At 30.2% G+C, this 14,899-nt stretch overlaps 1 protein-coding gene across 1 annotated transcript; it reads right to left on the bottom strand.

The window, feature by feature from the left end:
* Positions 1 to 1,129: 1,129 nt before the first annotated feature.
* On the bottom strand, positions 1,130 to 13,117 carry LOC113388649 (cohesin subunit SA-2-like). The gene is made up of 7 exons (XM_026625999.1): positions 13,113 to 13,117; positions 9,502 to 9,608; positions 9,268 to 9,413; positions 4,146 to 4,322; positions 3,875 to 4,079; positions 3,546 to 3,771; positions 1,130 to 1,259 (listed from the first exon to the last, which is right to left on the bottom strand). The coding sequence occupies exons 1-7, from the start codon at positions 13,115 to 13,117 to the stop codon at positions 1,130 to 1,132; spliced, it is 996 nt and encodes a 331-aa protein (XP_026481784.1).
* Between the last annotated feature and the right edge of the window lie 1,782 nt (positions 13,118 to 14,899).

Here is a 14,899-nt window from a genome sequence, read left to right as displayed (position 1 = left end):
ACATATATATACATATATACATACAAAAACGTATATATATAAACATACATATATGTAAACATACATATATGTGTATAGCTATAGTTACATAGATAGGTATGAGTATATGTATGTTTCATAAATGTATATGTACGTCGTTGTGAATATGCATGCACGTTGCATATATGTATATGCGTATATTTATATATGTATAGTCGTACATGTATATGTGTACATATATAGGTATATATTTTTGTATTTGTATATGTATATGTATATATATATGTTTGCATGTGTGTGTGTATGTATATATATATATATATATATATATGTATATATGTATATATGTATATATGTTATGTGTATATATGTATATATGCGTAGGTTTATATGAGTGTACTTATATATTTTTGCCTATATTCTTTTTCTTTTTTAATTATTTATTTAATTCTAGTCTCTATTACCTTTCCTATCTTTTATATTTTGTTTGTTGTTAAGTGTTGCTGTTTGTTAATTTTTCTCTTATTTTATAGTTACTATACCAATCCACATATATTATAATTACCTAGATATACTAATTTTCATACTGTTTTTAGATCCACTGATAATGACATTAAATTGAATGTCGAAACGTTTGGAATTAAAGATTATTTTATAAATCTTTTCCTTTTCTTTGTTTGATGTATCGCCCTCAAGAACTCACTCATATATTTCAACATCAAAATTAACTACTAAATCATATATATATATATATATATATATATATATAATATAGATTTATAAATTTATCTTTAATTCCAAACGTTTCGACATTCAATTTAATGTCATCATCAGTGGATATTGACGTTGGTAGGTTACAACTAGAGAAGTGTGCACAACACTAGAAATTAGGACTAACATTTATACAACTAACTTGTCAACACCATGCATTTTTTATAATTTATTGTATGATGTAAAAAGAAAAATGATAGTTTTATTTGAACAAAAATCTGAGTAAAGTTACGTAATTTCTGCCACGACTTGTGCACTTTGCGAGTTCCGAGGCTTATAAATCTCCACAAGAACTTACTCATATATCTCAACATCAAAATTAACAACTAAATCGTATATATATATATATATATATATATATATATATATAATAAAGACATTATACCTTGTCGAAAAGTGAAAAACCAATGAATTTCAAATAAGCATCATCCAGAAATCGTGAATGAAAAGTATTTAGCCAGATGCCTAGTTCAGCTAAACAGTTCGCACGAATATCTGGGTCAAAGTCTCTGTAAAAATGAATAATATTTATATACAACTTTCAAATTTCCCGATTTGTGTAAATAATGGTCCTAAACGATAAAAATTGAGATTAAGTTGTTTGAATAAAATTTTCAGTAATTTATTTCGAAAATAAAGTCTTACTTTTATTAAAATCAAAACAAAGATTTTTATTAAAATCAATCAATGACTAAAAACTGTATCCCCGTAATAAGTTTTATTAAAAACGCAAAATAAATTTTCTTAAACATTTATAAAGAAACGACCTGACCGATCTACTTCAAAAACTAATCATGCTTTCCAAATGATAGCTTTCAAATAGTTTTTGAATTCTCAAAATCGGTTCAGAATTTTTCAATAAAACATTAAACACTTTGTTGCCTATCGAATTTCATTAAGTACCTTTTATATTTTTGAAATCAGTCTTGCCATTATTGAGAAAATGGCAAAAAAAGTTAAGAGTAAAGTAAAAAAAAGCGTTACTAATTTTTTCAAACTTCGATGAATTTTTATAATTAAACAACTTGTCGACTTGTAAAATTTGAATATGTTATTTAGGAGCATATGGCCCATGTACACATGCACACACACACATACACATATAAAAACTTCCGTCTCCTCCTTACATTCGACGTTAAGAACACGCCTTTAACAGTGCGAATTGGTAGGATATTTTAAACGACATTTTGACGTGAAGCCAGATAATCTAGGACTGATAGACGACTACCTCGATGAGAAAAAGTTGATTGTGGAAACGACGGAAGGTCATCAAGCACACGATGTTACAGCTGGTGTACCTCAAGGCTCAATCTTAGGAGGCTATCTATGAAACGCCGTCTACGACGAGCTCCTGAAGATCCCTTTGCCGAAGCAGGTGGTACTCAAGGGCTTCGCGGACGACGTCGCAGATCATAGTGTACAGCACTGAGGAGGCTGAACTACTCGTTCAAAATACCATTGATATCATAAAGACCTAGCTTAAGAAACACCACCTAAAGCTCGCCAAACAGAAAACGGAAATGTTTGTTTTGACTCGACAAAAATGGTTTCCAAACCATTCCCTGTAGACATAAGAGAGACTTTGACTTTGACGTCAGTGTATTAATGATAGATGAGAAGCTATCCTTCCGTGAACATTCCGAGACGGTATCCAACTTGTCAAGGATTATGGCTAACTGCATGGGACCACAAACCCGAAAAAGACGAGTCCTGGTTGAGATAGTCTATTCTGTACTGCTATACGGAGCGGAGATATGGGCGGATATCCTCAAACAAAAGACTTATCGGCACAAAATAGCGTCAGTGCAAAGACGAGGAGCTCTGAGAGTTACCTGTGCCTATCGCACGGTCTCAGAAGCAGCTGTATTGGTAATAGCAGGAACCACGCCGATTGATTTGCTAGCATTCAAAAGAGTGAAACACTACGACGCTAAAATAGGTGGCGACAACTCCAAACAAACAAGGTCGAGAATAAAAAAGGAAACGTTACAAGAGTGGCAAAATCGGTGGACGTCAAGAGATACTGGCAGATGCACGGCGCGCCTGATTCCGGACATTAGCGTCTGGCTTTCTCGACAATACGGGGAAACAGATTTCTTTCTGACCCAGCTATTGACACGACATCGACAGTTTAATGCCTATCTTTTTAAGATGAGCTCGCATAGTACGCCAATGTGCAAATACTGTCCAGATAAAATCGACAACGCTGAGCACACGTTCTTTGCATGTGCTCGGTGGAAAAACTATCAAAACAACGCCGAGAACATTATAGGCATTAGACTCACCCCCGTAAGCCTTGTGACCTATATGCTGAAACAAGAAGAAAACTGGTCAGCTGTAGCAGCTTATGCACAGCACCTTTTGAAGGATAAAACCGGAAAAAGGAACCAGTAGTCGGAAGCAGGCGTCGCAAGGCGCAGCACGGACTGGATTAATGTAATGTTAAGACGGTTCCAATCCAGTTCTCTCCGTACCATCTGCGGGGAGAGGGGAGAGAAGTGTTTTTTTAGTAGGTAAAAATCTCCACACTACCGTCCATCATTGTCTGCTGTAAGATTTTCTTTCGCACCTCTATAAAAAAACATACATACATTAACACACACACACACACTTATTCCATACTTGGTCTACAAACATTCAGAATGATTTTAAACGTCAAAAAATATAAAATAAGCAAATCAATTTTTTTTTGAAAACCTAAACTTCTTAACAATAACTTTGAAATTATTGTATTATATTATAATTATAATCAAAATTTATGTATGAGTCAAAAACAAAATATCAAAATATCTCACTTGTAACGATGTGTAAAAATATATTTGAATATACTCTTGATCATCTTTTGCAATTCTTCTTGGTTTTCAAGTAATTCATCGCGCTTTTCAATGAGTGTTTCTAATCGGTCAGACATTTGCCTTCCCAAATCTTTCGCTTCTTCTGCTTCAACTTGATGTATGGCATAATTACAATTTACAGATAATTTCGATTCAATTTCTGCCAATGCGGTCATTAATTTTATACCTGAGTGAATAGTCGGTTAGAGATACGGATTTATTAAAAGGTTTGCAGAATCCTTGAAGGCATTTCAAAATAAACATGTGATAATCTCACTAATTAAACTTACCTGCCAATGTAGACGTGTATCGAAGAATTTGTTGTTTTACCTTCGATAGACAAGTCAGCATCGAAATTACATTTTGCATAAAAAAATCATCGTAAATGATCGAGTATTGGCATTGAAATACTAATGTAGAAATAAACAAACAGAAGTCTTCATGAAATTTTTTACGATTTTTATCTTTACTGAGCAATGAAACAAACTTATCATCCTATAAAAAAGCAAACAATTATGCATCATTCTTCAGTAAATTTAAAATATTATATTTCTATTATACCCATATAAAATCAGCTTCTATTTTTGTTGCTATAGTTGAATGCTGTAATGTTTTTAGCATTCCTGAAGTCACTTGTATGCCACTGTATCCACTAGCATTCAAAATAAAATTGATTAAAACTGACAATCCTTTGTAGTAATCGGCTTTGTACATCGCTATCCAATCGTTGACAATTTTCTGAATGCATTAAAAATATATAAATAAAAGAAAGAGATTCTCACTTTATGGGTTCTGTACAAATATGCTCTTTCTAAAATATGTAGCATATTTGTGAACTTAATAAATTAAAATTTGTAGTCCTCACTTTTCTCTTATAATTAATGCTTATTTCTCTTATAATTCAATAATCATGTGAAGTTCCCATTCAAAATGATAAAGTGTTTTGTTTTTCAATGATTTCTATTTATTTAATAATATTATAATCAGTCTCTATAGTTTTTACTCATCTCAAATTCATTGACCTACTACAACAGTTTTTTAATGAAGTAGAATATATCGTTATATAAAATGACATATAAGGTAAAGTTATACTGATATACTAATTATTAACTTCCCACAGGGTTAAGTTATATGTAACTGAAGTAATCGCAAAACAATCGAAAAAGGAAATGTTTGCATATCTTTACGTTTAAAATGTTACTGAACATTTTGGCATACCTTAGTAGGGCGCATAGCATCGTGCCTTAAAGCAAATTGCTGGAACTTCCCGTACCGAAAAATAAAAATGATCAGTCAACAAAAATGTCTATGAATAAATATTATAAAAACTAGAATTTTCATTATTTGTTCCTTGTGAACAAAATGTGCAAACTTATTAGATTAGACGATGTTGTTTATACATGTTTGAATGAAACAGCGGCGTAACTACCGCCATATCAGCCGTATAAAAAATACGGGGCCCCCAACGTCTGTAAGCAAATAATAATAATGAAAAACAAATATTTCACAAAAAGCGAATTAATCGTGAAAAATTTGTTCAGTGAAGTTTAATGTCATTAAGAGAAATGCAAAATTATTATTTTAAAGTGTATTTTTCCGGGCCATGGGGGCCCAACCTGCCCAAATATTAATAGAATCTTACAAATTTTTATCTTATTTTACAAATAACAAATGCTAAAATAATCATGAAAACTTTCTTGCAACTAAATTTAATTTCGAATAAAACATAAGCGTGTAGAATGTAAAAATATAACTTTAGAGAGTTACGATTAGGGTTTATACAAAAACCGACATTTCAGAAAACCGGTTTTCGAATTTTAATTTCACTAAAAAAAACGGTTTTAACGGGTTTTTGAATTTTATATAGAAAATAAATTTTTGCTCGAATATTCTGTAATTTATCCGCAAATTTAGTGTAATTTAGAGCAGAATTTGACTGTATTTATTTATTGTTCAACTTTATAGATAGTAAACAAAATAATAGTTTATCTTGATTAAATAACTTTGAAAATAATTATTCGTTATTCATGCAAGAATAAAAATATTGTTATGATAGTGAAAGGAAAGTTTTCGAATAAATAAAAATAATACATTTATAAATAAAAAAAATCATTAAATTAAAAAATAAAAGTAAAAAAAAATATTAGATACATGTTGATACATACTTGTTAATATCAATTTTAGTTTTAAAAACAATTAAGCTAAACTCGGGTATTGTCTATTCCGAGAAATTTTAATTAATTAATTTTAAACTGAGAATTAATTAAAAAAACTGAGAACGTCTATCGAATTGCTACTTAGATGTGTCCTTTGTTTACTCGCAAAATTTCCTGAAATAGAAAATACTCTCATACTAGCGACCAAATTATACTTAATTATTTTTAAAGCTGATATAATAATTCTAAGTTTTTTGTTCTTTAATTTGTGGCTTCTAGGGTTTAAAACTCTTTTTTTTAGTTTGAGTAGTCGAAGTTATTTCTTCAAGAAGAAGTCACACTGATTTAAATTAATATATACACTGGTATAAAAATCTAAATTAATATATACAAAACATTTCTGGGAACCATTGCAGACTTATAAGATATAAAATGCTATTGAACCGACATGATTTCAAAAATCAAAATGCTTTCATCTGTCATTATTTATCATTTTCCATTTATACAGCGAAAACCGACTTGTATAGACGAAGAAATTATTAAATTTTTGGCAAGGCACTTCTAGCGGTTTTAAAGATACAGTGGAAAAGAAAAAGTAGAAAAGAAATGATATTTGACGGTCAAAAATTATCATTACACATATATTCAACAAAGTATCGTATATTATATTTTATAAAGATTTTAAAAATGATTCCGATTCCGTGCCAAAAATTTTTATTTTTTGAGTTCACTTGCAATGTTCAAACAAATATCAAAAATTTCAGCAAAAAAATGAATACAATTCATTTTAAAAATGCATATATTTCATATGTGTTATTCTAATCCTAAGGAATATATATCTCAGATAGATTCATTCGGCATGTTAATGTACATTGTACACATTCTCAAGTGTTTTATACGATAAGGTCGTCACTATATAATATAGGCGATATATATTAGTTATAAATTATCTATTTGAAAATACTTAAAACAATTGTTATTAATCATTGATCAATGATTGATAACTGATTTTTTTTCCTCGAGTATTAATTTCTAGTACGAGAAGTACCAGCAATTTGTCTTAAGGCACGATGCCATGCACCACTAGCTAAGAAGGCAGTTCAAAAATAAATCGACATCGACAAACTACTTTGGGACATCAGCAGATGACAAGTCTCTTTACCAGTGGATTCCTTGGTCTGTTTCCAGTAGTAGTTAGTCAAGAATTCATAAGAAGTTAAAAGCCATTAACATTGAATAGGATCAAATTAGTTTAATTTTTCTTGGCCCCCAATGAACTATCCTGTAGTTCTTACAACATAATACTATGTCATTTTGTCCATAATATAGCTATGTCATTTTGTCCGAAAGTGAACAATAATGAATAAATAATCAAAAATCCATTAAAAACCTGATCATTGCAAAAAAATTACATGATACTGATATATGTTAATTGACTTTAATAGGAAAAAAAATAATTAAAAAGTCCAAAAAACATGACAAAACCACCTTCAAAATAAGCTTTCAAAAAACAAATGTATAAAAATTGCCTTAACTGAACTGGATGATTTATCTCGACACGAATACACCTACCATAAAAGATGTAATAAAACAGTGCATAAATATAGAAACAAGCTATTCAGTCATCCAAATTCACTAGAGCAAACTTAACGAACACTGCTCGCGCCTAGATGACGTATCCTAGCGGGCTAACCCGAGCGCTGCTCGCCAAAGTTAATGTTTATGTTTTATGCGATAAAAGGCTTACGATGGTCCGTTGTTGGGATATGTTTAGTTTAGATATGATAAGTACAGATCAATTAATAATTGTATATATAATAAATCAATCTTTAACGACTTTTGAGATTAGAAATAAACATGTAAAAACCGCCTGTCTGAATATCCATCAAAGGACATGTTATTGTTATATGTTTGTGTTATTTTTGATAAGAATCAATTGAAGATTACATTGGAGTGTTTTATCTCTAATTAAGCAAGAATCCATCTATTTTGTTTTTGACTTTTAGAGTTTTTACACGTACATTTGCTCTAATAATTATGTATTGTTGAATTTTCTTATTTGTTTACAAATTTGTTATACTATTTTTAGATAAATAGATATTATTAAAATTTAAAAGTCATTAAATAAAAATATCGTATTATTTATCATATTATAACACAATAGTTTATACATAGAGCATAAAGGTAGTCCAAAAACCAACAAAGCGGTCATCGGTTTTATAATATTTATTGTTAATTTTAAACAAAAATAACATAAAACTATGAGGTAGATTGAACAAAAAGTCACCACTTGATTTAAGTCATCAATTTTCCTGATGAAGATTGAAATAACTTAGGTATAATTTATACAAAAATATTTAGAAGAAAATAGTTAAGTTTATATTATTATCATTAAAATATTATTAATATTATATTCATAACAAAGGGAAAAACAACTATTGAGTTGTTTTTCCAGCATGTCACTATAGTACACAATGTCCCTATTATGGCTGACAGTTGTAAATTCCACAAATTTACTAAATGTTCTTAACTGGACAGTTGTAAATATATAGTAGTGAATAAAAAATAAACTAGTGGTGTGTATGACATCGTGCCTTGAGGCAAGTTGCTGGAACTTCCCGTGCCGAAATATGTTTGAGAAATATTAAATGTTTTTATATAGATTATTATAAATACTGTAACATTGTCTAATATTTATAAGAATTATATAAACTGAATTGCAAAGTTGAAAGGGTTTGTTAAAAGTATATTAGAACTTAAGTCAAAATTACAATTAAAATCTGAATTATTTTCGATATACAAAAAAAAATTATATGAAAAAAAAATTGAAAAAAAAATTGAATTTTTTTTTCAAAAGCAATTATCTTGTTAAAATAAGCAGAAAGTTCTTTGAATCATTCAAATCGGACGCTTAGTTCACTCAAAAAATGCCATTTTGTGCACATTTAGCTCTGCATCTCCGAAACCGCTGGACCTGCCTTTGCCAAAAACGAATCACCACTTCTCCTCATCATTACGAATTGAATGTTTTTTGAATCATTCAAATCGGATGCTCCGATCTCTCAAAAACTCAATTTTTTCTGCACTCTTTGCTCCGTATCTCCTAATCAGCACATCTCCCTATCGATAGAAATCGAGTGCTTTTTGAACCATACAAATCGGTTGATCCGCGCGCCGGAAAACGTGGACGAAAAATTGTGTCTATACATACATACACACACATCATTTTTTTCTGATGTATGCCAAGATGTTCAGAAACCTCCAAAACGTGAAGAAATGTAAAAATTTCAATTTCGATTTTTGGACGATTTCTAATACGGGAAGTTAATAAATAAACTTTCGAAGACGCGATATACGTTAATACGTTACACGTTAACATAATTAGGGCTTTCCAATTATTAAATAAGACCACTGTATCATTTTGTCCGTATATACCATTTTGTTTGTATCTCTCCACTGCATATTTAGAAATGCACCAAAGTGCATTTCGTTCTCTTATTTATTAAATATTCGATAAGTAAACTTACAGTCAAAATTCTATCATCTTCCCTTAAAGCAGAGTAAATGCAGATATCCTCTAACTCAGTCGCCTGAATACTGCCAAAGCTCCGCTGGGTTCTATGAGAAAGAAACCCGGAAGATTGATAACTACTCGAAGGTGTTATAGGTGGATCTATAAATTATACATAATACATATCTAGTAAATAAGTATGTTTTAAATTATTATAATACTTTTAGCAATGGTTTAGAATAAGACTTACTAGAAATTTGGATAGCATTAACATTTAAAGAATCAACAATCGAGTCCGCATTTGTTTCAGGAGCAATATTTGTCAATAAACTGTCATCAGGTTCTCTGCAAATATCTCTGAAAAATATTGTAAGATTTACGTAACATAATGAGGGCTATTTTAAAGCATGATGATGCCTTATTAATTATATACTGTAAAAATAAAGGTAGTGTTTGACTCGTTATAAAACATTGAGTTAGTTTACATCATTAACCCAAAAGGTAACTTTTTAATATTTTCATACCTTCTTCACTTTCTTCTTACTATTATTTAGCTCTTTTATAAATATTTTATAAATTCGAGATTATTGAAATAATATTAATTCTTGTGGACTTTAATTTATGAAATGTCTTTTGTATATATATATATATATATATATATATATATATATATATATATATATATATGTATATATATATATATAAGACACACATGTTGAAAATTGAAGTCTTTTAAAAGGTATAACAAATTCAGAAAGAATTAATATATAGCATTCGCGATATAGGTACAATATCACCTTGGATTTTTCTACTCAACATAATTGTTTCAATAATGTTGCCTATAATTTTTATAATTACGTACCATATTTTAACTGGCTTTTAGTAATTTACGATCTAAATTAATTTTTTTTCACTAATAATTCATTATACATTATTACTTAAGTTTATATTTGAAGTGAATTAATTTATCAAATCCTGTTCACATGTGCTCTATTCAACCTTCTATCAACAAAATTATTGCAGTAAATGGAGAGGAAAAAAGCGTGTGTCGGAAATAGGCTAATCTTTATCTTAAGTTCAGAAATGAAAACAATTTGCATTTTGTTACAAAAAAGAAAAGATACGTATAAAGGTATATAAATGAAAATTCAAGGTCTTTTACTGACCAATTATTGCTTTTTATTATTTTTCTGTTACACAAATAATGATAGTGTCCAACCAGAGTGTCTTTCGAGTCCTTCAATCCTTTGCCATTTCAAAATAAGAAAAGTTACGGTAAAAGTTATGATAGAGAAAGTTGTAGCTCATTTAACTACCTCTAAAATAGTGTATTGCAAGTACTGATAAAATCAGAATTAAAAGAATTATAATTCAATTAATCCGGTGGGTGATGTCGAAGTGCAAATTGTTTTCACTTCTGAACGTAAGATAAAGATTAGCCTATTTTCGGCACACGCTTTTTGCCTCTCCATTTACTGCAATAATTTTGTTGATAATAGGGTGAATAGAGCACATGTGAACAGGATTCGATAGATTAATTCACTTCAAATATAAACTTAAGTAATAATGTATATTGAATTATTAGTGAAAAAAAATTAATTTAAATCGTAAATTACTAAAAGCGTGTTAAAATATGGTACAAAATTATAAAAATTATAGGCAACATTATTGAAGCAATTATTTTGGGTAGAAAAATCCAAGGTAATATTGTACCTATACTGCGAATGCTATATATTAATTCTTTCTGAATTTGTTATACCTTTTAAAGGACTTCAATTTTCAACACGTGTGTCTTATGCTATGACCATAAATCATAAAGGCAGACGATGATTTTTTGTGTGATAAATTTGGAATATCAATGTTTAAGTCGCGAATAAACAAAAAATCATTTATTTATACATCCATATCTACACGTATGACTGGAAAATTGTATAACCCTTGGCATTTAAATAAATTGAGCTATAAATTTGCAGTGTATAATTTTTAATACACAATTTTATTGAACATTTTTTAATATTTCTTATCATTTTTCATTTTTTATGGATAATTAAAGTGTTAACTGTGAGAATTGAGAATAATCATTTTATTTGAAACAGTTCTACATTCAACATCACTCATGTATTGGTGTAAATAGTAATTCGAAAACCAATAAAGTTTATTTTTAACTGAACGGTATAAATACTAGTATAGGATATTAAAAAAACGTAGATGTGGGTACAAAACAATGTCTGTCGGGTCATCTAGTATATATATATATATATATATATAATATATATATATATAAACTAGATAATATATGTTAAATTTTAATAATTTTGATGTTGAGATATATTGTTACGAATGTGTGGGTGAGGACCCGCACACGGATGTAAAATAACACATTACTACCCCTCTCCCTATGCGTGTAATCCATGTCCCTGATGAGGAATGTGTCCGCAGGCTGAGGGTGGTTGTCTGCATTGAGTAGTCTAGATATAGTCGTAGTCTTGAGGTAGTCGGGGTTGAGAGTTGCCGGCGTGGCCTCAGTGTCGACAAACGTGCGGTCCAGCGCACGAAAGTGTTAATAAAATGTATTGAATGTGAGATTAGAGGACATCATGGGGGGACAGCGTTCGGAGACTGTCCCCAAACAGAAAGTAGACTTAGTGAAAATACCTAAAGGTGATGGTTAAGTGATTTATGTGAATCGGGCCCGATGTATGGACATGTGATGGACACTGGTTGCGCCGTGGTTAAAGATAAGTCTAGAATAAGTTGCATGTTAGAATAAGAAATGTTTTAGATTAAGGGATTGTTATGTTTAAATATAGGTTTGTTAATTAAGTAACGAACAAACGCCTTTTCATTAGTAGTTTTAAAGTAATCAGTTTCTTACAGGATCGCGACGTCACGGTAAGGGTGTAGAAAGACCGCGAATGTAACAACAATAGTAAATTAGGGCATGAATCAAGGGTAGTAATAATAAATAAAAGGGTTTCACAATAAATAAAAAGGGATTGTGACAAATGGTGGAAGCGCCGGGTATGCTTTTCGTTGGTTTAACGATCAAATGATTAAAAAGTATTATTTGTTTTGGTAATCATTTGATCCACCATCGACGGCACATTATTACGATCTCGGTAAAACAATTTTATTGTTGGTTCATTCGCGGTTATTTTTCCTTGCTTGTAAGTTTACAGTTTCCTCGTTTTATTTTTTTTTTGTTATTTTGTTATTGATCAATTTCGGGTTTCGATTTGTTTTTTTTCGCGAAGATTCGGCATTTCTTGATTACGCGTTATTATTAAATTGGTATTTATGAAATTTGTTGAACTCTTGGTTATCATAGTTGAGTGTACAGAAGATTGTTTGGACACACTTAAAATTATGAAAACTAGTGTGCAATTTGAAATAATGTTTAGCGGTATATATAAATTGAAATGTTGTTGTGTGATCAAAGGGGGTTTCTATGTATGTTGGGGGTTAATGTAAACGTAATTTGCGAAATTGGTTGGCGCAAAAACGAATAATCAAGTAGTTCAAGTAATTGTTTAGAATTTTGATTTGTGGATTTTGAAATCTATTTATTTGTAAATTTAAAGGTTGTTTTATAATAATTTTGAAATGCTGAATCTATTTATTGTATTTGTATTTTTGTTCGATAATGTTTCTTTTTGTTCAGTCGTCGCGCGGTTTTGTTTTATTTCGATTTTTTTGGGAAAAGGCTTGTGTTTCGTGTACTATTAGATACGTGTTTCCTAGGTTAATTATAATTACCATCATTTTAAATTAAGATTATTAGAATATAATTTTAAATTCGAAAATTATTATAATTAGTGTAGAAAAATATTGTCTATACAGATTTAGAATTTTGTTTATTACGACATTATTGAATTGTTTAGTGTATTGGTGTTATTCATAATCATTTTCGTAACACTAATACATAAAATTTATGATGATTGCCAGATACATTAAGTTATGTTATACAGTTAAGTGTTGTTTCAATGGAAATCGTTCTTGTGAGTAGAGTTTATTTTTTTTTTATATATATAGTCGTAAATATTTTAAAAAAAGTTATTTTAAAAATCATATTGCAAGGGTAAGATATCGTCGAAGTTATTTTCTCTTCGAATTCGATCTCAGTCACAGACATTTAAGTGACGCAGCGGGATAATTTTTAGTGCTTTTTTTGTGTAAACATTTCATCCCTATGTTTTTTAAGACGCCAACAACGCGTGGGCAAGTATATGTGAGGTCGAAATGCCCAGACATCGTTCTCGTGTTGCGAACTTATGGTCCCTAACGTATGTCAACGCCAGGCTAAAAGCTTTTTTTTTGGTTTACAGTACTAGATTTTTGAGTTGCGTAGATAGTTTTAAGTGTAGTGTAAAATAATTTTAAATTAGGGAAGATGTCTTTGTATATATATGTTTTTTTTGTTGATCAGGAGTTTACAATATTTTCGAATACATGTGGCTGTTTTTTAAATTACGAGCGAATTTCTTTTTCTGTTTAGTTTTGTTTGCGCTATTGCGTTAGAGTATTTTTATTATGATTTGTTTTATACTCAAAATTTGAGCAGTTTTGAGAATTGCGGAGTTATTCGCCCTCCGTGCATATGAGGTGCAAATTTTGTTTGGGAATGCGTCGAAAGCAACGGCTTACAGGGATTGAATTGTGGCAAATTTTTGTTAGGTCGATCACCACCGCCTGGATAGCTTGTATATAATTCAGTGCGAAAGCTCTTGGTGACACCGATTTTCGATATGCATTTGAATTGATCGAGATGTCTTTGGTGATTTTTCAATTAGAGCGGACTTAGCCACTCCGATTTAATTGTAATCAGTCGAGCCCACTGACATCAAGGTCGATACGGCTCATACTGCCAATAGTGAAATGGGATTAGAATTTAATTTTTATATTTTGATATGTTTTGTTTTTTTATGGTTGTTACTGTTAAAAAAAATACTTTGATGCTGTTTTTAATTATTAATTGGGTTTTTTTGAATTATTGTTGAATTGTTTGTGTTTAGTACTTAATGATTGATATTTAGTTTTCGCGGTAGAAAAGATGGATAAAGGAAGCGTCGAATGAATTTTTATGTCTTCAGTTTAAAAATCATAGGTTTCTAGTCCCTTTCATTCAACCGTTTATGTTATTTTGCAATTATTCCATTAGCGCAACAAGACGGCAGTCACTGTTTAGTCAAATATAGATAAGATAGAGAAATAGGAATAAGGATTAAGGATAAGAATAATTCAGTAATCATAATCGCAAAATAGGAGATAATTAATAGATACGTAGTAATACTTAATTAGATAAATTTGCGAGCGCGTCCGGTCCATGTGAGACGGAACTATTATTCTTCAAAAGGGGCGTGTACAACACGTAAGGGAGGACGAATGCAATGCGACAAAGGACAAATATAAATGCAAGTAGGACTAGAGGGAGATATAAGAAATGCAATAAATGAAATAAGCGAAAGCGAAGAATGCATAAGTCGCTAGGCTTTAGGAAAGAGATAGTTTTGCAAAGTAAAAGTAAAGAGAAAAAAAAATGGCGAGTTACCGTATACCACATAGGTGAAATAGTTAGATCATTTAATAATTGTTCTTTTTTAAAATTCAATGCTCGATTTGGATGCAAATGTTCTATAATATACTGTTAT

Source organism: Ctenocephalides felis, unplaced genomic scaffold (genome assembly GCF_003426905.1).
Source record: "Ctenocephalides felis isolate EL2017-DRISC unplaced genomic scaffold, ASM342690v1 CF-g0.4_SCAFFOLD_00845, whole genome shotgun sequence".
Taxonomy (NCBI): Eukaryota; Metazoa; Arthropoda; class Insecta; order Siphonaptera; family Pulicidae; genus Ctenocephalides; species Ctenocephalides felis.
Note: the sequence above shows the minus strand (reverse complement) of the source record. Positions and strands in the feature narration are given on the sequence as shown.